The sequence below is a fragment of the Nesoenas mayeri genome (genome assembly GCF_963082525.1).
Source record: "Nesoenas mayeri genome assembly, chromosome: 1".
NCBI classification, from domain to species: Eukaryota; Metazoa; Chordata; class Aves; order Columbiformes; family Columbidae; genus Nesoenas; species Nesoenas mayeri.
Genome location: NC_137541.1, coordinates 192863147 through 192890957, shown reverse-complemented (window position 1 = coordinate 192890957; position 27811 = coordinate 192863147). Strand labels below are relative to the sequence as shown.

Genomic DNA, 27811 nt, shown 5'->3' with positions numbered 1-27811 from the left:
GTTTCATTTTGTTTTTGTCAAGAATGCAGATACATACTAGCAGGAGAAAGCAGTGATATTTCTTCGTGTATAGAAGAACTGACATCAACATATTACAGGAAGCAGTGCCTATTTCTTCCTCATTCTCAGCACTGTATGAACATGTGCATTGTCCCCATGAACTTAGTCCGTGATGAAGACAATGGGGAGAAGGCTTTCTGGTAAGTATTTTGTAATAAACTGTCACTATCCAAAGTGGGAGAAAATAGTCTGTAATAGTTTTGTCTTTTGGAAAAGCACAAAACTTATCCACCCACACATGAAAATAGCAATAACAGACTATACTGGCTTAAGGCAGACTCCCCTGGAGAACTAGTCCCCTACTCTGGCTCACGTTTGAAGATGTCACAATCTGACATTTTGAATACAATTAGGTCCTGATTAAACAGCCACTACAGAAAGTTCATGTCAGTCACTGTTGGTAGAACATTGTCAGGATCAAACCTCTCCCACATTTAATGAAAGATGTGTGTTAATATTCCTCTTGTCAACGGAAAACTGCAAAAAAGTTTACAAGAACAACATTTTTTATACAAAATGCCAAAAAAAATCTTTATAGTTTCGATCTCGCTTATTTATTCATTTCCGCCTTGACTGTACAAATAAAGATCAAAGACAGAGATATCAAAAAATCCTCGAATAGCACTAGTGTCTCATGATTCAAGACTGATACTTAAATTGCTTGTGGACAATCCTGCGAGCAGCGAGTGGTGATTATTATACTGCAAGTTATCTGGTATCTATAGGTTTTGTTTACTAGCCATTGCAATGTCATAGGAATTGTGAAGAAACTGGTTAAAATATGGTAATATAAAGCAATTTTCACAGATTATAATAATTAGTAGCACACTTCAAAATGAATATTGGGTACTGAAAACAAGCTACTGCTCAGGAAGTAGATAGCACGTCTTCAAAAATCTTTCTCTAATATCAGTGTATACCTACTATGTTGTAATCATTCCAGACACCAGAACACAGATTAAATTCAAAAGTTTTGAATGTGATCCTACCTCATACATGAACTGTCTTTTCACATATGAAGAGCAATTACAATGGAAGAAAGTCTAATCCCAAATTTGTACTGATTCCAGGAAAACTTTCTCTTTGGGCTTATTTAGGAATAGAAATTGGCCAAAACCTCAGTTATCTGAAGCTGATGTCCTATAACCAAAAATGCAGTTCCTGGAATTATTATTATTACTAGTACATGATCTTGCCTCTCAGTGGCAAGAGCAAGCATATGACTGACTTTTCTGAGCCCTCACCTTCAAGATTTAATGCTACTCACTGCAGAATTAAAGGTGTAAGGTAAGATTAGAGGACACTAGATAAGATCAGAGGACAATGGAGAAAATGGAATAAATTAATTTAAAATACTTCATTCTTTCCCCAAAAAAGAACACTCAATGACCAAAAGATGAAATTTTACAATCTCTCCTAGATGTGTAAAACTGGAGTCGGCTAGAGAGAGTGGGTGGAGAAGTATTTGGAACGGTTTACAGACAAACTACATGATCCCTTATTGAAGATCCTTGCTTGATTCCAGGCATTCAAACGGTAGCAGCCATTAGCAACTTCCTCACTTCCAGATGACAGGGAAAAAGCATCTGTTTGCTAGCAAATGATTACCCAACCTCAGTTACTCAGAGTTTCATCACCTTAGTGAAACGGCAAGAACACATTTCCCAGGCACAGTATTTCAGTGCTCAAATTTGCGTTCATCTACAACACCGCAGCACAACTGCTTGGCAGTGATGGGGACTGTGAGCGTGACAGCAAGTGAAACTTCCCTCAGCCCTTGGAATGAAATTCCTAATGCTGTTCAAGGGCCTTGGGTTGTACCTTTAGAACACTCTCTGACCCAGGCCGGATTATCTAAAAAACCACATAAAACTCCAAGATGGAGACTGCTTTAGCACTTTAAACTGCCCTGTAACAAAGACAGACCTTGCCTGCGTAGGATGCAGAGCCTTTCTGAGGGCTGATCCAAGACTGTTAAATGAATTTCTCCTGAAGCTAAAAGGGAAACTCAAAGTTCACCATCTTCTACCCCAGGTGTATGGTGTTTGATCACTTTTTTCAAACCTGAAACCAAGTGTATTTGAAAATGTATACAAAAGCCTCCCAACAAAACCCTACCAAAAGAAGGCATTCCACCGCACATTACTTCTCTATTGACAGAATGAAAGGACAAAAACTTTAGTTACTTAATTAACTGATAGTGACTGACTCAACATAAAAAGGAACAGTTTCCAAAGTACTCCATCTTAGCCTGCCCCTGAACTGCTCACTGGTCAGAACAAAGCAATCTGCATAATCTACAGGCTAAGAACTGTTGATGACTCTACTGTGCGTATAATTATTTTATTATACTACATGTTAAAGTAGCAGCCATTCTAAGAATCACTTTATGCACGATTTTCAAGCTGTTATCAACTGTGGACTTGGATAGTTGCCTGGCTTTGTTCCTTCCATTTAAAACAAATAGTGAAAAACTCAAATAAAACTGCAAGCAGCAGCTGCTTTAACATGAACACACTCTTTCTGGTCATTCTTTGGCAAGCTGCCTCTACATTTAATCAGCCAAACTACAACTGTTATCTCCAACAGAAAATGCATTCAAGTATTTTTGGGAAAAGAAATCAGAAAGGAAGTTATTATGACCCATACTGAACTACGCGAACAGGCATTCTGCTACCAGTAAAATTTCTGATAAGGGTTACTGCTACTAGCAAGAAAGGTTAATGTTCTGGAGACAGACAGCTAATATCTGTGTTGGAAAACAACTGGAGCTCCATTCGGCAACAACAACTGCAGAGCAGTGCCTGAAGACAGGTTTTCTTGTGTGCTGTAGTTCACAGCTTGCTTGCTGCACTAGCAGCGCAGACGGGCAGAATGCAGTGGGGAGGACGATGCACAGGGCGCACTAATGTCACCTGCAGAGCATTGTACCGCTGTCTCCAAAGCTGACAAATACATGGAAACATGCTCACAGTACTTCCTAAGGAAGAAAAAGGATACAGGTCAGCTAAACAAGCCAGGGCAAGAATCAAACATCCTGTCTGGATACCCTTTCACTGAAAATGTGAGTTCTGGGCCCTGACAAGGTGATTGAGAGCACTTCAGATAGGCACCTCGGATGGCTGTGTCACCAGAGAAAGGCATACCCAAATATAATGCCACTCTCAGGATTAGCAAGGTACCAATGAGAGCTTAGTAGCAGAAGTCTTGAATCAGCTATGAGCTCTTGCTCCTCTCTGGAACTTTGGCTTCCCTGACCAGACTGCATGTCATAAACCTGAATACCAAGAAGATGAACTGCAGAGCCTTTGCTATGGGAAGATGCTTTTGAAAATGCAGGCAAAGGAGATGGAAGAACAGGTGGTCTGACGAGTCACAACAGAACTTTGCAGACAACTACATATTCCAGTCAAAAGGATTTCTCACCACAGAATCCTTCTTCTAGGGTATCTGGGGTCAGAAAAACAGGTATGCATTGATTTTTGATACTTGTCGAGCTACAAAGTTTTCCCAACTACCCTTGAACCTGAGCATGTAAATTTTCTTCTAACTCTTCTTAGATACTTTGACTCGGAATAAAAAAAAAAAAAAAATCAAGAATTAAAAGTAGTCCCTTTTATTGTCATAACAAAAGCAGAAGGATCTTCTTTTGTTCATTGTTGTACTTCTCAGTCTTTCACAGTTTTGGAAGTTTATTAGTTTATTAGACTGAGAAGTACAACAATGAACAAAAGAAGTTCCTTCTGCTTTTATTCTACCTTAAAACATATTTGAATAACTTAATTCACACTGAACATCTGATTTTAAACACCAAAGCATCTGTATTTGTAACAAAGCTCAGGAAAGAATGAAAACCTTCTTATGTACTTTGTGTCAGAATGTGAGCTCAGAAACTTTACAAAGAGAAATCTTAGTACCCTCCTAAAGAAAGTAGAAATATCAAAGAAAACAGTAGTTTCTTTGATGTAAATTCCTGCTTTATATTAAAGGATAAACTATGTTTAAAAATCCAGACACCTTACTTTTACAGTATACTATTTTTAAAAGAAGTAATGTAGCTAAACCAATTTAAAAATCAATTTTAAAAAGAAGCTAACTGGCACAATGAGGTTTGGTTATTCTTCAAGAACAGCAAGCTTCCAACAAAAAGGCTGTGTCCTTGTGAAGAACAAAGATGTAGTATGTCATTACAAATAATTATTTCTAAGCTTGTATGACTTCACCGAGTCTAAATAAAATCCAGACTTCTAAAATCACTTTCATTTAAGCTGTATATTTGGAAGGAAACTAAGACAGTTTTGTGTAGCATGACTTTTATCTGTTCTATTAAGAACGCTTTTTATAAACTTGGACATTAGGGATATTTGAGTAAGGATCATTGTTCTTCAGAACATGAGCATTCAGACTCTTAACAATCACAAATTAGCTGCTTGGCAAGAATTCTTATCAGTGGTTATTATATGCAGTCTCTGATATATCCTGACTCTTTTTTTTGGTAGTAGAATTATTATGCTGTTGGCATCCATGAAAATATAGAACACTAAATTAACTATCTAAAACAGATTCTCTTAAAACTTTCAAAGAAACTTGAAAAAATCTTGTTACTGGAAGATAAAAGTGAGATGAACCCCTCAGGTTAACTTAAAGAGATCAAGACAAGGAAAATCCCTTCCAATTTTCATTACATGCCAGACTATGAAATTTAATTCTTTACCTGAAGGGAGACTCTTAACCATGATTTATAGAAGACTCTGGATTTCTTAAAAATAATAATAATAATAATAGAAAGCCTTTGTACTCTCATCAACTGTAAACTAGCACCTGTATCTCACATTCCTTTTTTCTTTCTGTTAATTGTACTTCATGGAATATTTTGGAGGAGGTCAGGGGGTAATTCAGAAAATCGGTTTGGTATTGACACTGTATGCAACTTTTAGATTTGACTTTGTTTTCAAATCATCAACAATTCCTTTGTCCTTTCACAATGTTTTGAACAAAGAAATAATTCATGAAACCTGAGTTCTGCTTCACATCAAGACTTTTCAATAACTTCCAGGTTTTCCTCCAAAAAGCTTAGTCCACTAGCTTAGTGACTGGTAAGTTAAATGGACTTTTTGCACATCCATTAGCTGATTTAATAGAAAGCATACCTTCCCTTCTTTATAAACAGTTATAGAAAGTTCTTCTCTATGAGCACTTTGGTTGAATGATTTTCTGGTTCTTTTTAAACTTTGCACTATTGTTTCACTTCAGCTTTCAATTCAAACAGAGTGACAGTTTTCTCACATATTCCACAAAGGGTCTGAGTTATTTTCCCATGTGCTGTTTCCAACACAGAGAGCACTCTTTTGTAAAACTAAAAATAATTTAACAAAAGGCAGCCATAAACAAGTTTGTTTACAAGTAACTTGCAAATCTCCACATTAGTTGCAGCTTTTAGCAACTTTAGAAACATCCAGAGTCATGTTTAGGTCCCTCAGTACTGTCCCTAGCCCTCGAGCAAAAGTGCTGCCCCCTCTCCCTGAAGCTAGCAGCCCATGTATATAGTCCCAGCAAGAAGGGAGATGAGTTATTCCTAATTTCTGATCAGATGGTCACCCCAAGATCCAAAACACCTAAAGCTGCTGTGGTGGCTTCTTTTTCCTACACAGCAGGAAATTGGTTTATTTTGGCATTGATTTGTTCATCTCCATGGCCAGTCTTATTTATTTCTGCAGTCCCAAGAAGACAGACCAGCACAGAGCGCAATACCCTGTGAGAACATCCCAGCTGCAAGCTGAATAAAGTCTTTGACATTTTGGCAAAAATCCCAACAGTAGATCATAACCAGTGAAAACAGCCCAGCCTGGTAAGCACCAAAAGTTTGGGAAACAGGAGTCAACACCAAACACACTGAGCTCACCACTGACCATTGTCAATAAAGCTCTGTGTCTCTGTCAGAAGTGGCCTAAGCACAGTCAATCCACCTTCACAGTAAATAGCTGACCTCAAAAAGTCTCTTCCAGATTTTTTCAGCAAGGCTACAACATCTTTGCAAGCTGCATAACTGCAGCTGCACTTACTGAGACATAATAGGATTTAATTAATACTATGTTACTTGCCTACACTAAAAACTCAGCAGTATTATTTTTATAATATACATACGAGACACTTTCTTACTTGTTAAAAGCTGAAGCATGTTCTAGCATTGACTGTTTTATGACCCTAGCCTGCCAAAATTCTTGCGGTTCTCCTAATTACTCTATCTTCTTTTAAGACACTACTACCATGAATTTCAGACTTTTGTCTCCAGTTTCTCTTAAATGTGCATTTACACTGACGTCTATTTTCTCTACCACTCAAACTTAGCTACAAAAACATTACAATGTCATAAGTGTGGGTTTAAAGTCAGAGAGGCTACTTAAGATAATTTAACAAAAAAAAAAAAAAAAGAAAAAAAGAAGTAAACTATCCTGTTACCATCAATGGGAGACTTATGCTTTTGAAGTAGGATCAAGTTTCCAAGGAAAAACTTGGTGAAAGCTGACAGAAACAAAATCACTGCGGTTCATAGAGAAAAACATACCCTGTGAATTAAGTCTGGAGCTCCTCCTGCTGTTCAACTTGCAGAACAGCAGAGATGGTCAGTAACAACTGTAGAAGCAGAGTGAAAATAAAGGCAACCTGGTATGACAGCAAATGTCATTAAAATTCAAGTCCAAACGCATGTGAATATCCTACATTCTTCAGAAGTAAATATCCAGCTTTTAGAACTAATTATGAGGAATCTAACCAAGGATTTGTTTCCTTAGTCCTGTTCTAATACTGAATAAATACATATTTAGAATAAAAAATATATAAATACATTTGACATATACAGCATCTAGATATAAAATAGACACATTAAAATATGTCATGAATTTCAGTGTCATTTGAGATAAACTGATGTAGCTGTGTAAAATCCGGAGAACTAAAGAGGAGGTAAAAGATGACAGCAGGATCACATTGTCTAACATTTGCTCACAACATTTCTGTTTGAAAACACGCTCACACAGACCAAAACAGGAAACAGGAAACCTTTTTCAACAGACATAGACACTGTCCCATACTAGAACATTGCTAAGTTACTTCATCAAGAACTAAACCCCTGTAGTCCCTTGCTATACATGCAGGTTTGTAATGACAATCTGCATCTTACGCGCCTGACAGTACCTCGGAAACTATGGTTCTGTACCGCAGCTGGAGCCATGGTGACAATACTAGTGCAAAAGCAATACTCAAAAGCATACATCTGCTTCCCTTTCAACAAAACCATTTTAGTAAGCAGAAAAAAAAATCTCCTAACAATATAGACACCCACCATACAAACTGGTTCTGAGCCCCAAAACACAACAGAAAAAAGTGTAAGCCACGTGCTGCACACAGCACCACTACAAATATGACTATGGCATTTCTGCAGAAGACATAAAGCTAAAAGTAAATTTCTTCCCAAAAAGAGAATCCCTTGAAGAACAAAATAAATAATCTATCAAACAAAGAATAGTAAGAATGGGAGAAATGCATGACATTTCTTGTTTGAAAACATATTTTGTCTTTCCATGATGCAAAAACACAAAATAAAGAGGGATACAATACATAAAAATTAAATTAGATAATTAATTTATTTTATAAATAAATAAAATGTAACACGATAAAAGTTAAAAAAAAAAAAAGTAAAAATTATTTTCCAGGAAAAAAAAAGGAAAATAACATCACTTTTCCTCTAGAGACACAATTTAATGCTATAAGATAATTGGCTCAGTTAGAAGGACAGTAACAACAAACAGCCAGAAGTCAAACTCCTGCCACTATAAAGCTTTGTGACAGATATGATTCTCATCTTCCAGTTACAAGAGCATTCCAATGAACATACTATAGCATCCAAGGGGCATTCGAGAAAGGATGTGGCCAAAGAGAGGTAAATACAATTACAAGATAAAGGGCAGTGGATTCACATTTACATAGATAACAAGAGATAAACAGACCACATTTAAGGCACAGACATGACAAGGTGTATTTCTGTCCTCTGGCTGCTGTATGAATACTGTGATTCCTGCTTCATTTCAGTCATAAAGCACAGCCACTGATACTCTGCAGTAGAGAAGGGAGTTTCCCTTTTCAGGGCTGATTACCCGGTATTCACTGCCCTGTTAAATACCTACAGTATGGGCAGAATGAATGTAGAGCATTGTTAAGACACTGCCAGACTAAACACTTTTCCCAAAGACAGACCACTATACAGAAAACAGGACAGTGAAAGACGTAAGCCCTTGGTTTTTAGCGAAATACTGCTGCAGACGATTGAGATGAAAACTAATTTTCCTTCCCTGTCTTGTAGATGCATGTATACCTGCCAGAAAAAAAAACACTTCTGCCAAACCCAGAGGGAGAAAAAGGTTGGGCCCCAGTCCTGTGCTATAATCAGGGAGGCCCTACACAGGCTCAGGAGATTCTTCCCACTGATCCAGCTGCCAGACTTGGTGCCTGAATAAATAAAAAATAGCAAAGATACACTGCCAGGGAAAGCAGACACTGTAGGAAATGTAGAAAGCAAAGAGGATACATAGACAATAAATTTTATCAACATTTCACAGTAATGTTAAGCACTTCATATCAGAATGTAATTCTTGCTGTTTCGAAGACACTCCACAGACAAGGTAAAGGAGATCCATAAGCTACAACATAGTATCTTGAACCAGTAGGACAGTGCTCTTCCACAGACTGCTACTGACCACCGCTAAGATGGAATTTGGAGCCAGATGGACCTTGACTCTCCTCCAGTATAACCATTACTTCATTCCTACTTTAAGAGAAGCATGTCTGCTACCTGTACAGGTTGAAACAAAAGCAGCAGCTGCTCCCAGGCCACACCACAAACAAGCAATGCACGCGTATACCGTGGAGTGCTGTGTGCTCTGGCATCAGGTACCAGGAGCAGCCCCAGCAGCTGGACATCCCTATGCCTCCCCTGCATGGCAAATTCTGAGCACCTGGACACAAATGCTGCTGCACATACACAGCTCAGTTCCCACCTGAGCATGCAGTACCTTGAAACAAGGCCAATTTTATGAGCTGTTGCTCATAAAACTACTGCATCAGTAATAAAGTACAAGAAAGCAGAACAGCCAGGCCATGTCTATACTACCATAGCTTTCTTATCCAGAGTAAACTCTACTTTAATCAGACACATCCAGTTTAATTCTGTTTAAAAAACAAAAACCTACATATATATGGTGAAGGAAGATTTTTCCTCCTCCACTTACAAGGGAAGCACAACTTTAAATCATCTTCTCTGACATAAATCTAAAAGGCCACCACTGCTGATGCAAGAAAGGCAACATGCAGGGCTCCCGTCTTTCAGAGCTGCCACCTCATTATATGCAAAGGTCTTGTGCACTATCTAAGTCCGTGTAAAGGATTTATTTCCCAGGCTTCGCAGGAGCGATGAGAACAAATTCTATTGATAAACAGTGATAAACAGCTATTTCAAGTCTGTAGAAGGGGACAATAGGTGCATATTCAGTACAAGTACAGTACAGTTAAAGCATGAACAGAAGTTGGATTGTATTCAGTGATCAAACTTTATTTTTAAACATTACTGAAGCTCAGCTAAGAGCTAAAAGTAAACAATAATAAGGATTTTCTAGCTGTTCTGAAACCATTTCATCCTCTTACATCTTCAAAGAGGGCCAATACTCCCCCGTAAAACAACAGAAGAGCCAAAAACTTCTACAGGCATTCCAGCAGTAACTAAGAAATGTTACGAACAACTGCCCCACCAGACACTCTTCATTTTTTCATATTGAAGTACATCTTCAAAGAAAAAAATCCTGTTTACATTGAGAACTTTCTTTATCCTTATTGCAAGGAATGAAATAAAGACACTCATTTACATTACAATCACAAACATAAGGAGCTTACCTCTCAGCACGAAGGACGCCACTGTAGTAAGGGTGATCCCACGGCATCAGCTTCTGAAAGAGAATTCCAGCTTATAATTACAATCATGGACAACAAGTGAACCCAAAGTAAAAGTTTTGTTTCCTTTGAATATTTTTGCAGCTTTGACAAGTTGCTGAACTTTCAAAACACAATGGGAAACATTCAGTGCTAAGAATATAATCAGAAATAGCATCATGTATTGTAACCGGAAACCTTTTTTTAACATTTGCTTGAAGATGGTACTTCTTATTCAAATATATAATAGGACTACATACCAGATTTCAAGAAATACACTCAATTCAAATAAAAATAGAAACCTAGTTATGTACAGAATTAGGATACATACAATACAGTATACAAACTGGACATGTATCTAACCCAAAGTGCTGCATTTATTTTCAAATTAATCTATTAATTAATTCAAAGCAAAGTAATATTCACTTTCAGCATTTTATGTTTTGGATATCTCAGTTCATTCTGTATAAACCAACAGCTATCTCACACTCAATAACTGGTTTTAATATAAATAGCAGCTAAGCAATCAAAAAGCATTTGAAACCAGAAGACAGAAAGTTTCTAATCACACTACATGTTGTACACTAAAACAGAGTTAATTTTTCATGTAGAACAAGGTCAGCTTATACTATTGTTTTAAAAATAAATAAAACATAAACTAAAAAATGAAAATTTAACTTACTGGATTCTGGGAGTTGAGCTTCATTTTCATCTTTGTCATCATTTCAAAATCTTTTTGAGTTCTGAAAAATATTTTTATGACAAAAGTGTTAAAGAAAGATTTTTGAGCAATGGAATACAATACAAAATAATAATCTGTCCTAAGACAATATCCATCATCAGAGATTGATAGTACTCTATAAAAGGGCAGGCTCATATCCTATACAGTAAAAGAACTTTTCCATTCTGCTTCTGTCATTCAGGTACCTCCAAATCAAGTCCCTCTTACTCTGGCTGTACATCTCCAAAGCATTTTCTTCCTTACAACACACTGCATTTATACACAGTGATGAATCTGTTTTGTACTGTGTGGAACTAAGGGAGGCAAGAAGGACAAACAAGGGGATTTTCTTATAGATGTAAAATATATGGAGTTGTCCATACAGCAAGAAGACCTGGAGAGGTGTTCTTCAACACTTAAAGTTCATCTTCTTGTTTGCTGTTGCCCGCATTTCTTGGCACATCACTTGTTACATTCAGTTCTAGGTGTTCTCTGATCATAGACAAAGAATGTATTCTAAGCTGATAGCTGCCCTCAAAACTCTGAGAAAGTCTTGCTTTTTGTTTCATCAAAGCATATGTTAAGTAGCACTGACTGACTTATTAATGCACAAGTCCCTCTATTTTTGAAATAAAGAGTATGGTTAGAAACATAAGTTAGTGAACAAGACATACCTTTTAGACAACTGATCAGAAAGCTGCTCCAAAAACTGTGTTACTGTCTCTAGAAGGAAAATGGGGAAAAAAAATTAAGAAAGTGATTCCTTCCCCTAAAATATGTTAAGTTTACATTGAAATATTCCAAACAAAACAAGTTCCTTTAGAACAACAAAGTTGTTTTAGAACAACAAACTACTCCTTTGAACACTGTGCCATCATTTCAAGATAATTCAGTATTCCATTTATTTTGTTACATTCTGAGATAATGGCAACTTCCTAATCTAAGAAGTGAGCATTGATTCTGAACAAAAACACTGGTTCCTACTCAGTGCATATTGCCATTTATAGAAAGCATGAGTACTGCATACAGCAAAATGTAACTGCAATAAGATACTTCACCAGAAGAAATTTGTGTACACTTAGCAAAAGAAACTAACAGCTTATGACCTCATACCTAATACAGTGCATTTTCTTTTCTCAGCATGTCCTTCCACACATGCCTTATACCTGGATTTTTGGCCATTGTTCCCTGAAGAGCCCTGTGGGCAAAGGTGTCATACCCAACCAACTGTGCCAGACTGTTTCGGCTAGCAAGCAAATCTTCCAAACGGGTCAGCTGCTCAGCATTTGGGTAAAGAAAAATCTTGTAAGCAGCTTCTCGCACCTAACACCAAAAAAAAAAAAGGTCACATTACTACAGTGCATTTTTTAGGGGAAATAAGAGATGCAATTGAAGATCTGGCATTATATCTGTATTTCACTGGTATTGTTGGGAAAAGGCCTAAAGCCTTTTAACAATAGCAATTATGACTGCCTGACAATTATGTCTCTCTTATCCATTAAAAATTGAATGAAAAAATGCAATGACACAACAGATCAAGACGGCCAAAAAGGGTCCTGTTCTCTACTCCAGTCAACAGTCCCCTCTCTGCTCATTGCCTCCCTCCTCCTGCCAACATCTGTGCTTCTCAGACCACTCTGTGGGCTGTCTTAACTCACTAAAACTTCTGAAAATAAACCCAAAAGAAAGCCAAATTGTTCTCTGCACGTCAGTTAAGCTGGCTTATGGAAGGATCTGATAAGAACCAGAGCCAGGGTCATGGGAGAGAAAAAAAAGGAAGAGAAAAGCTTTATTTCTTTTGAAGTAGCAAGCTATTAGTCTGCCCATCTGCCCACAGACAATCAGGCTTTCTCCTATTTCTACTTTGTTTGGACTTTTTTTATAACTCTCAAAGAAAAAAAAATCACCTCAAGCCTGAGAAAATTTGGTAAAGTGTTTTTTATGTTTCATGAACCAACTGAAGATAATCTTTATTTTGTACATATGGAATAGGCTTAAGAAATTCAGCAACAACTTATGCTTGTCTTCATTTGAAATAAGCTTCTCTCTTGGATCATATATTCATCAAGAATAAAGGTTTATAGAAACTATGGTATGACTATAATAATGTACAAGTCATTTCATACCTGTTCTGTTCCACCACATTTTCATTTAAAAAACAAACAAACAAACAAAAAAAAACACCACACACACACACACACACACAAAACCAAAAACAAACAAACAAAAACCACCAACAAACAAATAAAGTAAGTGAGATGGTTTCCCATCCTTGATTCAGCAGTGTGTCTTTGCCCCAAAGGCCAAGAGCATACTGAGCTCTATTAGAAAGAGTACAGCCAGCCGCTCCATGGACACAACTGCTTCCCTCTACTTGGTACTGCCCAGACTACATTTGGAATACAATGTCCAGATTTGGGTTCCCCAGGACAAGGAAGACACTGACATAGTGGAGGAACACTAGCATAGGGCCACCAAGATGTTTGGGGACTGAAGCACATGGCACAGAATGGAGGCTGAGAGAGCTGGGTTTGTCCAACCTAAAGAAGAAAAAGCTCAAAAGAGATCTTTAGCTACTGAGCAGCAAGAAGAGGAGATGTAATAAACACAAGCTGGAAGGTGAAAAAATCCAATCTGATATCAGGGAAAATAAGAACAATAATAATCATAATCATAACAACAACAACAACAACGAAGGTGGCCAAACAGGCTGTCCAGAGAAGTAATATAATCTCCATCCTTGGCAAGTGTTCGAAATTCAACTGGATGTGTCCCTGAGAAACCTGATCTACTTGATCCTGCTCTGAACAGGATCAGACTCAAACTGACAAGCTCCAGAGGTCCCTTCCAACCGAAATGACATTATTTCCAAAGACCCTCTCCAAAGATCTGATTCAGAGTACTGTATTCTTTAATTGATGTATTACTCATAGTTTCAGTACCAGTTCTACAGATCACGCTGTTTTCAGGACAAAAAGAGTTTATAGATGATACATAATGAATATTATTCCTTTATTTGTGTCCTATCAGTGCCATAATTTAATTCATGTTTATTTTTATTTTCTGTAAGAAAAGAAACATTACCGCTTGGGTTCTATCACAGTAGGCTTTTCTCTTTTTCACGACAAACAAGATTTCAAAGTCAGCTTGATTATTTAACAATATAGTAAGTGAAAACAGAACATTTTAGTGTTGCGATTCACTCCTGATCCTTGAGTCATATCCAAAAGACTAAGGAATCACTGTCACATTTCAAAGAATCTAAATTAATTATAAATTAAGAAACAAATTCTAAATGAATTCTTTTAAGAAAAGCATCATTAGCAATAACTAAAATAAGATCATTCACGCTAATTCAGGTTGGATGGGACCTCAGGAGGTCTCTAATCCAATCTCCTGCACAAAGCAAGGCCAGCTATGAGGTAAGACCCAAGTTGCACAAAGGTTTTTCTAGTCAGGTCCTGAAACTCTGTACAGATGGATAGACAGCATGACCTCTATCTTTTATTGCCTGGGAAAAAATCTTCTCAGATTGGCATTTCTCACTTCCACTTGTGCCTGCTGCCACTTGTCCTGTCATGCACCACTGTGAAGAGCCTGGCTCTATCTTCTCCATGATATCCTTGCAGGTATGGGCAGACTGCTGTCAGGGTCCCCCAAAGCCACCTCTGCTACAGGGTGAACAAGCCCACATCCCTCAGCCTCTCCTCACAGAGCAAGCACTCCAGTTCCTGGCCATCTTGGTGGCCTCTGTTGAAGCCACTCCTAAAGAGTGATAAGTAAAGGGCTATAATCTCTTCCCTCAGTCTCTGGCTCTGCCCCTGTTCACACAGCCAAGGATGCTGTTGGCCTTCTTGGCTGCCAGGTTCACTGTCAGCTCATGGTCAGTGTCCTGCCCACCAACCCCCAGGGCCTTTCCCACAGATCAGAGCCAGCCAGGCACTCTCAGCCTGTGCTATTGCCAGGAATTCTTCCTTTCCAGGTGTAGGACTTTGCATTTGTCCTTCTTGGATCATTCCCTCAGCTTCCAGGTCACTCTGAATGTCAGCCCTGCCCTTCAATGTATTGATTATTCTTCCAGATTTGGTATCAGCTGCAAATCCAGTAGGCAAGCACTCTGTCACCTCCTCTAGGTCATTGATAAAGATATTAAACAGGAGAGGTCCTGGGACAGACCACTGCAACACTTCTCCCATTACCAGCCTTCCAGTAGAGTACAACACTTCAATCACCACTCTCTGAGGCTGATCATGAAATGAGGTTTCTTTACCTGTCTGGTTGAACACCAATCTAAACTGCATCTCCTAACTTGGATTGTTCCATTGATCTTCCTAGAGATCAAGGTGATGCTAAGTTAGTTGCCTGTAGTTCCCCAGTGTGGGTTTTTAAGCCTTTCTGAAGGTGAGTGGAACCTATTATTTCCACCAATCATTGGGGTTCTTCCCTGATCTTCACAGCCTACCAAAGACAGAAAGCATTTCAAGGACAATAGCAAGTTCTCTCTGGACCCTTGGATGTAGGCATCTGGTCCCAAGGATTTGTACAGGTTGCGTTCTCTCAAGTAATCCCAAACTGTATCCTCACTTACTGCTGGCTGTTCTTCTCTTTGAACCCCTTCACTAAGCACAGTGGGTGGGGAGAACAGACTGGGGAACACTGAGACAAAGAAAAGGATCAACACCTCAGCCTTATCTGTGTCTTCTGCCACTAAGCCACCCACTTAACTCAGCACTGAGCCCACCTTTTCCTTCCCCAGTCTTTTAGTAGGAATGCAGCTGTAAATGCTCTTCTTGTTGCCTTTGATGTCCCTTGCAAGTCTGAATGGCAGTTGAGCTTTGGCCTTCCTGGCATTATCCCTACAGGTACAGGCAATATTTCTAAATTCCTCGCTTGTATCTTGTACCTTCTTCCCCTGCCTGTCTGCTGCCTTTTGGAGATGAAGCCTTGTCATGAGTTCCCTGCTTGCCAAGCCTGGCTCCTGATTATGTCTGCTTGGCTTTCTAAGTACCAGGATGTGCCACTACTGCGTATCTTAGTATCCTACTATCTTTCAAGAACTGCCAGCTTTCTTGAGCTCCTTTACCCTTCATAGCTGCATTCCACAGGATTGCACTTCTCAGTTTACTGATTAAGCTGAAATCTGCTTGCCTGAAATCCCTAGTCCGTATTATGTGCCCCTTCTTCAATCTGTTCAAGATCTTCACCTCCTTTATTTCAAAGGTGCTACAGCCAAGGTTGCCATTGATTATTATGTTCTAAAACAGTTCTTACTTGTTAAGTCATACCATCGTAAACTACATGCATTTGCCTCAATAACAATTAAAATAACTGTTACGTGCTTTTGCTATAGAGTATGCCAAAGCAAACTCTGGGAATACACACCAGATCATCAGGACAATCAGCATGCAGACCAGCAACTTGTAAGTAATTGCCTTTAGCTGTAAAATTATACCGGATATGCTCTGGTAAAACATGTTTGTCAATCTTGTTGGGAAGGTGAGCTCCTGTCAGAAATTCATTACATAGATCCAATATCCTGACGTTGAGGTTGACTGCTTTTTTACGCTGTAAGAAAAATAAAGTACAAGATACACAATATATTCAGACATGGCATAAGTGAACTAAAAGTTTCTAAAACCTAACGGACTTTTCCAGAAATGAAGCAGAAAATACAACATTTAAGACAACACCAATAAAATCCTAATGTGGGCCTGAAGTCAACAAGATCAGATGCTTGTACAGATCTATAATTTCATATAGGATCGAAACTTGAAAGAAAATACTTGTTTCTACAGTAAGAACATGTACATGTACAGTAAAGTTTAGTTAGAATTTACATAAGCTTTGTTAGCTGCTTGGAAAGCATTTATAAAACTATGCCTAATACAATTTCTACGTAAAAGACAGAGGAGGAAAAAAAAAAGCATCACTGAGATGGATAAATCCTCCTAGTATTCTGAAATAAAGAATTACAGTTCTTTTGTTACTGTTCATATTGCATTATTTTCTGAAGACTGCAAGGCATTTATGGTACTTCAACCTTTCCCTGAGGAGTTTGTGATTTACGTTTTTACCACCACCATTACATTACTTCACACATTTAACCTTACTGTAAGATTTGCTTCAGTGAACTTGCTCATGTTAGTAGAGCATGCCCTCTGTTGCCTGTGGGTTCATAGCTCAAAAGAAAAGGCTGAGGGTATAAATACTTGTGAAGTCCAAAGAATGACAAAACCTGCAAGTCCATCCTCCCAAGTCCACCCTTACTCTTTAAAACACATCTTTTGATTTTTATTTTAAAAAGCAGACATTTTTTGTAGCAGAAGTCAATTTCAATTTACAATAGTGAAGTATTTCTAAAGTCTGAAATGAGAAATGAAAAGAAACAATGACATGGAGCAAAAAGTAATAGTAGAAAAGTGGAATTGACAGGGAAGAAGAGAAAAACATGCAAAAATAGCGGGCAAGTGAAATTGTAACTGAAAGGGTATGAAGCAATGTAGAATCAATAGTCAAAACAGAAATAAAACCCAAGTCCAAGTTTCAGAGTCGTTCTTTGTACAACACCATTGTAAAAATATATTCTAGAGAGATCTTCCAGGTCACAAAACACCATCACAATCAAAGTAACTTTACTACATAAATCTGGTAAAAGAGCCTTTGTTCAGATCTTAACAGAGGGAATGACTCAAGTAACTAAGCTATTAACTTCATACAGGGATGTGAGCTATGAACAGACATCCAGCAGAGCATCCATACCACAAAGCATGGTGAAAGCTGATGGTTTTGGCAAATCCATCACTAACTACTGCAAAGGCATGTAAAAGCTCTGAGAGGTACTCAGATCATGCCCAGACATTCAGTTGTGCACAAAATTTACACCTTCTGGTTACATGAGCATCAAAGGAGAGACTGGAAACACACCTGATCCCTTCTAAAACACTCTCCTTGATTAACAAGGTGCTGCTTTCCCCCCTCTAAATAATTTGTTCAGACAGATGAGTAAGATTTGCAATATCAGATGCAGACAGCAATCAAAGGAAGCAGGATCCCAGGTCTTGGCTATAACTCTTCAGAGCAGACAAAGGAATGATGAGGGAAGAGCAGCCAACTAATACCAAAAACAATATTAAAAAATACAATTTAGAAGTGGTTTTAAATGGACAAAATTAACCACTTCTAAGAGGACAAGATCCCGCAGAGGTCAGTGGGAACCTTGGAGTACAAACTGGCCCAGAATCATGTGATTCATGTCCCACATGTTTCATTATCTGGTCTTTGGTAGTCAGCTAAATTTCTGTTCATATATTGTAGACAAAAATTACCTTTTCTTCATCCAAATGAATGCCACTGATCTCAAAATCAAACATAAAAAGTTCTGCCACTCGCCTAAAAAATACAGTAAATCCTTGTTAAAACAGCCTCATCCGATAGCAAGCATAATTTCTTAACAGATTTTGCCCTTAATAGTTATTTAGGTTTGATGTCTTTCATGAAGAATAACAACACAGTTATATGAATATTGTTATTATGGACATAGATTTCCTATGTTTTAGGTCCTTAACAGTTTATTCAGCAAAATCAGATTTTTCCTTCGTGGTTATTTTAATCATCTGCATTGAAAATATCCTTCAAAATAATTCCACTACATGAATCTAAATGTTTAAGCATTTTGTGTAAATTACCATTTTAATTTGACACTTTATTTATTCTAACAGATCAGAAAAAGATCTCTTCAAATCTAGCATCCTTGAATGTGGGAAAAAAAAGAAGAAGGAAGAAACATACTCAAAAAATGAAACTTCTCTAACCATGCCAATGAACAAATAATTCAAAACTGTAACTGAATAAGCAGCTAATAAAATATTTTACCTCAATCATGAAGTTTTAAATAAATATACTGATAACTCTATTTTGAAACATATAAATAAGTTTCTATAGACTGAAATCAAGTTATATAGTTTATTCCCTACTCTTATTACTAAAAACACTGATATATACACTACAGTACAGCACGTTATTTTAATCAAAATGGTTTTATTGAAGATAATCTTAAGTTTTCATTTTCGTTTTTTGAGATCTCAGTAATTCACCTTAAATATATCTTGTGTTCTACAGTCATACAGACATCCTACAAGACTACAGAACTAGAAACTACCTAACTCCTGTGCAGATAATTTAGTAGTGACTAATAAATTAGTAACAGAGATGTATTATGTTTTCCAGTTGCTTAATTAATTTAACAAAACACAAAATATAAGCACAATAAAGAATTAATACATACTATTGAAAAATCTGAATCTATAAGCATTAATAAGTACCTAGTTTCCGGATCTAGGGAACTCATAACAACTTCATCAGCTAGCAGACGTCGCAAACTCTGACATAGCTCAACATCTGTATTTAATCTGGAAATATACAGAGTAAAAGAATCACGCAGGAGCAACAAACACTAATATTCTAATCACTTGGCATCAGTTGGTAACTTAAAAACTGTTCAGAATAGAAATTTAAACTAAAACAGAATAACCTTTCATTAGATACTGTAACAAAGCCAAATCCTTAAATATCTGTAACTCTGAGACTGATGCTTTGTTCAAATATGCAAATCCTTGCTACATATTTTTTGTTGATTGCTGTTTTCACAGATGATAATACAGTAATTTTTAAAGATGCATATGGAAATTAAAAAAAAAATAAAGCAGAAAACATACTTTTCTACCATGGTACCAATGTTCCTGCAAGCTTCTTCAGCAGCCTCTCTGAATGCAAAGTCAGGGTGGGCAATTTTCACAAAATCAGCCTGACATTGTAAGAAAACAGTGAAGCAAAAAGGCAAATTAAAAAGTCTTGAATTATAAACAAAGTTGCACTCAAGTAGTTCCAGTCACATTAACATTTATTTCTACAGTTCTGTGCAATCTATTTGCAGAATTTACCCTTTTTTCTAAAAAATAAAGCTTATTGGAAAACTGCTGGCAACTATTAAGCCAGGAAATGAACATGTCTTTCCAAACAATATATTTAATCCATACACTTCTTAAAAACGTTTTAGTATGGTGTGTATCTTAGAGTCCTTACAGAGATACTCCTATGTATTCAAATGTTATAACAAAAGATTTTTAAAACTAAAATTCACAGTGAAGAAGAAAGCACACTCTCAAATATGTGTAGAGGGTTTGTTTTCAAACCCTTTTTAACTCTTGTGCACGGACAATCAAGTTATGCTTTGACAACATTACCTAGAAGGAAGAAATATGTTTAAAGGGAAAACCCATAAGTGCCTCGATTAAAAATAGATTTTTAGTAAGTCTCCAAATATGTAAAGGAGTTTGGAAGCCCAGAAGGGTGCTAAAAGGAGGCTGTGGAGCTAGGAGCTTCCATGACTGCTGAAATGAATTCAGGGAAGTTCCAGCATTGAAATGATAAATAATTAAAGACTGGGAAGACATTCAGCACGATTTTACAGAAAGCACATGAAACATTTTTGACTTCAGAGTGTGATTGCGTTTTGATTGAAAAGGCAACCTTACAAATGTTGTGCACGTAAGATTTTTACTTCTCAGAATGCCTCATTTAGAATCCTCTATACTATAGACAGAATAGGTGCTGAATGGCAGATCTCAAAATTCCTGCCAACAGAAAACAATCACCAAATTGCTTCTAGACAGAGCTCTGCAAGCTCTGCATCTTTGAACATGTAAACCTGAAAGCAGTGTATAGGAGGTAGTTTTAACTCTGCAAACTGATACAAAACTATGACCACTGAGTTCTGATATCAGTGTTTTAATTAGATATTGATTGATTAAGAGGAATTAGGCATAGTCTATATAAAATACAACAGACAAAAGGAGAATTAGTGACTCGACAGAGCATGTAACTACTTTCAGAAGAAGAAATTCCTGGCACAAAAGATCTCTTGAATCTAGAAAAGAATAAGAGAGAAGATTTGAAAACACACGGAGAAATTCAAATATGAAAACCAAAGTAAAAAAAATCAGTGACCCATTTCTTCAGAACTCATTTCAGTATGAAGATTGGGTCTGCTTACTTCAAACAAAGAGTGATGCTTCAATAAAAGATAAACTTCAGGCAAACAGTTTCTACAGAGCAATAGGAAGTGCTCCATTAAACTTAAAATTTTGTGGTAGAGAATATCAGACCAAGTAGTCTAATTCTCTGGATGACAGAAATTGCAATCTAGGAAATACTGCATTATTTCTTCTGTGAATAAAAGGTGATACTTTTTAGTTCCATCTGCTGCTTCTAGTCTGTATGGACCTTCACCTATAAACTTCAGGGACTTAAAATCATGTATATTGCAACCCCAGCTTTAACTTTGAGAGCAACCCCCTATTTTTCATAACGTAAGTGACACTGGAAAGTTTATGTATTAATACTACAGCAGAAATAGGCTTCAATTTCACTGTTATTTTTCTTGTTGTTGCCTTTATACTATTTTCACATCTGTCTTAAAATTAACTGGACAGTTTGGCAGGATTTGTAGCTACCTATAATTTGGTAAAAGTCTTTGTAAATAACTTTGAATCAATTTAATTTTCTGTCTCAATGCAAAATTTCACAGAGCTGATCTACTATTTACTGCAGTGCAGAAAATCATAAAATGGAACACGGTGTAGGCTTGCTCAGTCAAGTAGTCTAAAAGAATTTGCTTCAAATAATAATTTAAAAAGTAACTTACCAAGTCTGCCACTCTGCACAAGGCATCTGAAAGCTGATCAAAGATCATTACTGTCTCGGGCCCAGGTGGTGTTGAACATGCCTTCTGGACTAGCTGTTCTGATTCTTGCAATGCTTTGTCCTGTGCTTCTTGAAATCCTTCTGGACAGCTCAGTTCTGGAACACCAAACAGACCCTGCAGTGCAGAACACAATGAAAACACATCACTATTACACTCCCTGATTTCTGCCCCTTTGTTTGAGGATAGAATTACCACCATAAAATTTTACCAGAATGACCCTAGCTAGTATATTGTGGTGTTTCACTAAAATGGTCCCACACCGGTGTCTTTGTAGAGAGAACAGTCAGAAAATCAGTCACAGACACTGGTACCACAGGTAAACATCTTCCTTTCCCAGACCAAAATCTCACTGAGGTTCTTTTAGCCAGGCCTGTTCTCTTCCACTTCATAGTCTCCTACGCCATCCTTTTCTCAAAGCATTTTTTATCTCACTTCCAAAGCACGGGCACCAGACAAATCATAGGAAGTCTGTTTACATTCTGAAATAAGGGAAAAATCATCCCTCTGAAGTAAAAGAGACTTATCAGGCAATGTGAGGACTATGGAGGAGTGTCAAAACAGTGAATGAGCTGGACATCAGCCCCAGATATCAACATATTGCAGGCAATGGGACAGCAGTCTCACGCTTACCAAATGAGCCTCAAATACTGGAACCAGATCTCAAAAGGAATGATCAGCAAAAACTCAGAACATTATGGTATGAACAGTTTTATTCCTTAAGTTTTTATCAAGCCTGGCCCTGTCCAACAGGGCAGAGTAAACACAGTGACTTGGGCAGGGTAGACACAAACAGCAGTTACATTCTGCATTTGTGGAAGAGAGTTAGAAGTCCTATTGCAGAGCGAACAAAATTGTTAACACTACCTGCTAAAGAAGATCCATGATAAAGACCTAAAACAGGAACAAAATTTCATTTAAGAAATGCAGCATCTCTGCAAACAATACACTCCCTTTGCAATCACCCAACTGCAACATGAGCAACCTCCTAACTACAGCATCTAACAGTACAAGGTACATAATTTCACAGAACATCCATCCCTCCCCAAATTCAAGCTCAGCATCTGACAATCAACATCTGGATCTGAAAATCTACAGGCCAGTCTCTTTACAATGCACCTTCTGCAAACTCTTTGTGTTATAGTGGTCAGTTGCAGGTCTGCATGTAGCTTACAAGCATTTATCCAAATAAAATGAAAAGCTGCAAATCGACAGTTTATCTGTAAAAGTATATATTCTGAAGCAAAAGCATGTCCTAAGGTTATTTGGGACATTCCAAGTTGCTTTTTCCTACTTTCTATCTGTTGCTGTTGCTAAAACGGATTTTTTTTTGTCTAATGCTCTTACTGTAAGCTGGCCACCCTAAGACAGAAACCCTTTCTCACACTTCCCATGTTTTAATATATTATTTGAGAACAGGAACTGGACTGAAATGAACACTGAAGAAGACATTTATGTATATATACCCATGTATATAAACACATGCACACAAACAAATACACAGGTATCACACCATCCTTCTAATAACGCTAACTGTGTAAGAGACACGGGACTGCTCCATCACTCAGGTCCTCAGCCAGCTGATGCAGAGTTCTGCAATGTCCCAGAGAGGTCCTGCTGCCTGACATCACCATTCACTCTCCCCAGAGAGCTCCTCCTGCACATATAGTCCTCTGTGAACAGGAGGTATCTTCTCTTAGACATAAATTAGCCATGGAGCTCTTCTTCCACACAACACCAGGTTTGACATAAAAATTTAAAATTTACAAAAAATGAAGCCTGGTGCATGTCTCCGTGTTCTTTAATATGACTGCAAGGGTGCACCATTCTTCTCTTTGTTTGGCCTCTGCATTTACACTTTACCTGTCACAGTGTTTCTGCAAGTCTGAAATACGCATCTCAATTCCCAAAGAACTCTACAACCTCTCTGTGAACCAAGCAAATCCAGAACTCATTCCCCAAAGCAAGCAAAAGCACAACTGGATTAATTCCCAGAACAAGACTTACATCAGTGTGCACATAGAGGCAAGACAGCCAGAAGAATTTCCCAGACAAGCGCTGGATTATAAACAGAGGTCAAGTTTGTTCTCACTGAATTTGGGGGATGAAGTGGTTGAGAGCAGCCCTGCCGAGAAGGACTTGGGGGTACTGGTGGATAAAAGATTGAACATGAGCTGGCAATGTACGCCTGCAGCCCAGAAGACAAATAGTTTCTTGGGCTGCATCAAAAGGAGCGTGGCCAGCAGGATGAGGGAGGTGATTCTGACCCTCTGCTCTGCTCTGGTGAGACCCCACCTGGAGTCCTGTGTCCAGCTCTGGAGCCTCAGTACAGGAAAGACATGGACCTGTTAGAGAGGGGCCAGAGGACCCACAGAAATGATCAGAGGGCTGGAACAGCTCTCTTACGAGGACAGGCTGAGAGAGTTCGGGTTGTTCAGCCTGGAGAAGAGAAGGCTCCAGTGAGACCTTACTGCGGCCTTTCAGTGCTTAAAAGAGGCCTACAAGAAAGACGGCGACAGACTTTTTCACAGTATCACAGTATCACAGTATGTTTGGGATTGGAAGGGACCTCAAAAGATCATCTAGTCCAATCCCCCTGCTGGAGCAGGAACGCCTAGGTGAGGTTGCACAGGAACATGTCCAGGTGGGTCTTGAATGTCTCCAGAGAAGGAGACTCCACAACCCCCCTGGGCAGCCTGTTCCAGTGTCTGTCACCCTTACTGAGAAGAAGTTTTTTCTCAAATTTAAGTGGAACCTCTTGTGTTCCAGCTTGATCCCATTGCCCCTTGTCCTATCATTGTTTGCCAACGAGAAGAGCCTGGCTCCATCCTCATGGCACTCACCCTTTATATATTTATAAACATTAATAAGGTCACCCCTCAGTCTCCTCTTCTCCAAACTAAAGAGACCCAGCTCCCTCAGCCTTTCCTCATAAGGGAGGTGCTCCACTCCCTTAATCATCTTGGTTGCCCTACGCTGGACCCTCTCCAGCAGTTCCCTGTCCTTCTTGAACTGAGGGGCCCAGAACTGGACACAATATTCCAGATGGGGTCTCACCAGGGCAGAGTAGAGGGGAAGGAGGACCTCTCTCGATCTACTAACCACCCCCCTTCTAATACATCCCAGGATGCCATTGGCCTTCCTGGCCACAAGGGCACAGTGCTGGCTCATGGTCATCCTGTTGTCCACCAGGATCCCCAGGTCCCTTTCCCCTACATTGCTCTCTAATATGTAATTTCCCAATCGATACTGGAACCTGGGGTTGTTCCTGCCCAGATGCAGGACTCTACACTTTTCCTTGTTAAATTTCATTAGGTTATTCCCCGTCCAACTCTCCAGCCTGTCTAGGTCTCGCTGGATGGCAGCACAGCCTTCTGGCGTGTCAGCCACTCCTCCCAGCTTAGTGTCATCAGCAAACTTGCTGATAGTACACTCTATTCCCTCGTCTAAGTCGTTAATGAATATATTGAATAATACTGGCCCCAGTACTGACCCCTGAGGTACTCCACTAGATACTGGTCTCCAACTAGACTCCGCACCATTGACTACCACTCTCTGGCTTCTCTCCTTAAGCCAGTTTGTAACCCACCTCACTACTCTATTGTCTAGACCACACCTCCGCAACTTAGCAACTAGGATGCTGTGGGAGACTGTGTCAAAGGCTTTACTGAAGTCAAGGTAGACCACATCCACGGCTCTGCCATCATCCATCCACCTTGTAACATTCTCATAAAAGGCTATGAGGTTGGTCAAGCATGACCTACCCTTGGTAAAGCCATGCTGACTGCCCCTAATAACCTTCTTATCCTTGATATGCCTTGAGATAGCACCAAGGATAAGTTGTTCCATTACTTTCCCAGGGACAGAGGTGAGGCTGACCGGTCTATAGTTACCCGGGTCCTCCTTCTTGCCCTTTTTGAAGACTGGAGTGACATTTGCTTTCCTCCAATCCTCAGGCACCTCTCCCATTTCCCAAGACTTGGCAAAGACGATGGAGAGCGGTCCAGCAATGACCTCAGCCAGCTCCCTCAGCACTCGCGGATGCATCCCATCTGGACCCATGGATTTATGGATGTCCAGTCTATTTAATTGCTCCTTAACCCAGTCCTCATCAACTAAAGCAAGCTCCTCCATTGACCTGGCTTCATCTGGGGTCTCTGGGGTACAGGGCTCCCCAGGACAGCCTCCGGCAGAGTAGACAGAGACAAAGAAGGCATTCAGTAATTCTGCCTTCTCTGTATCTTCCGCCACCAGGGCACCCACCCCATTCCTCAGTGGGCCTACATTGCCTCTGGTATTAGTTTTATCCGCTATGTATTTGAAAAAGTTCTTTTTGCTGTCCTTGACCCCTCTCGCCAGCTGTAATTCTAAGGAGGCCTTGGCTATCCTAGCTGCCTTCCTACATCCTGTAACAGCAGCCTTATATTCTTCCCAAGTGGCCAGCCCCTGCTTCCATGACCTGTAAACTCTCCTCTTCTGCTTGAGCATACTCAATAGATTCCTATTCAACCACGCAGGCCTCCTGGCTCCCTTCCTTGACTTCCTACGTGTGGGGATGCTCTGATCCTGAGCGTGGAAGAAGCAATCTCTGAATGCAATCCAGCTCTCTTGGGCCCCTTTTCCTTCAAGCAGTCTTGCCCATGGGATTTCTCCCAGCAATTGCTTGAAAAGGCCAAAGTTAGCCCTGCTAAAGTCCAGGCTTGCAATTCTACTTGCTATTCTGTTCCTGCCACACAAGATGCTGAACTCCACCATCTCATGGTCACTGCAACCCAGGCAGCCCTCAACCTTCACTGCTTCGACCAGACCCTCCTTGTTAGTGAGGATGAGATCCAGCAGTGCACCTCTCCTAGTCGGCTCCTCCACCATCTGCATGAGGAAGTTATCATCAATGCACTGGAGGAACCTCCTGGACTGTGGCTGGCTGGCTGAATGGTCCTTCCAGCAAACATCAGGGAAGTTAAAGTCACCCACAACAGCCAGGGCCTGTGACTGCGAGGCCACTCTCAGCTGCCCATAGAAGGCCTCATCAACTTCCTCAGCCTGATCTGGTGGCCTGTAACAGACGCCCACAACAGTGTCACCCCTGCCAGCCTGCCCCTTGATCCTGACCCATACACTCTCAACTCGCTCATCATCCACTCCTGGGCAGAATTTAGTACATTGTAGTTGCTCTCTCACATAGAGAGCAACTCCACCACCACGCCTGGCTGGCCTGTCTTTTCTGAAAAGGGCATAGCCATCCATGACCACATTCCAGTCATGTGAACTGTCCCACCATGTTTCTGTAATTGCCACCAGGTCATAATCTCCCAGCCGAACATAGGATTCTAACTCCTCCTGCTTATTCCCCATGCTGCGTGCATTGGTGTACAGGCATTTCAGGGAGCGAGCAGAGCACTCCCATTTCTCCCTAGGAGCATAGGAGGCCACCTGGTCCTCATCAGTTTTAGAATGCTGCCCCACTGGGACAAGCCCAGCTACAACCCCATCCCCCTTCGAGCCTAGTTTAAAGCTCTCCAAATGAGCCCAGCTAATTCCTGCCCCAGCATTCTTTTGCCCCTCTGAGATAAACCTTTCCCACGTGACACTGTTCGGACTGGTGTCTTATAGAACCAACTATTATCAAAAAATCCAAAGCCCTGCCTGTAGCACCACTCTTGGAGCCAACCATTTAGAGAATGAATTTTCCTATTCCATCCCACATCGTCACTTGAAGATGGAAGGAGTGAAGAAAAGATCACTTGAGCCCCTGAGTCTTTCACTATCCTTCCCAAGACCTTGAAATCATTCTTCATTGCCCTTAGACTATGGGAAGCAGCTTCCTCCCCATCTGTCTGGAAGACCAGCAGCGGGTAGTAGTCTGTCGGGTGCACCAGTCTTGGGAGCTCTCTAGCAATATCCTTGATTCGGGCTCCAGGTAGACTACAAACTTCCCTAAGAAGTTTTTAACCAGGGCTGTTACGACAAGACAAGGGGCAATGGTTTTAAACTAAAAGCTTGGTGGTAAAACATTGGAACACACTGGCCAGAGAGGTGGCAGATGCCCCATCCCTGGAGACATTCAAGGCCAGGCTGGATGGGGCTCTGAGCAACCTGATGTAGTTGAAGATGGCCCTGCTCATTGCAGGGGGGTTGGACTGGATGACCTTTGAAGGTCCTTTCCCACCCAAACTATTCTATAATTCTATAAATCACTCAATCCCAGAGTTCAACAGCTTCATCAGCCTTGATACCACGGCAGGAATAGCGGAGTCAGCAGACTAGCACCTGGATTTTAGAGGTGTAAGTATTCT

The 27811-nt window shown here is 39.6% G+C and overlaps 1 protein-coding gene across 1 annotated transcript in view; it reads right to left on the bottom strand.

Annotated features, from left to right (window-relative positions):
* The window catches only part of MIPEP (mitochondrial intermediate peptidase), a gene marked incomplete at its 5' end in the record, with an annotated part of 77384 nt that overhangs the window by 48848 nt on the left and 725 nt on the right, over positions 1–27811 (bottom strand). The window contains 9 exons of the mRNA XM_080364314.1: positions 10000–10052; positions 10718–10778; positions 11431–11479; positions 11923–12079; positions 16139–16321; positions 18082–18145; positions 19078–19164; positions 19471–19559; positions 21459–21632. Coding sequence (XP_080220440.1) covers positions 10000–10052; positions 10718–10778; positions 11431–11479; positions 11923–12079; positions 16139–16321; positions 18082–18145; positions 19078–19164; positions 19471–19559; positions 21459–21632 — 917 coding nt within the window. The remainder of the gene's footprint in view (positions 1–9999; positions 10053–10717; positions 10779–11430; positions 11480–11922; positions 12080–16138; positions 16322–18081; positions 18146–19077; positions 19165–19470; positions 19560–21458; positions 21633–27811) is intronic.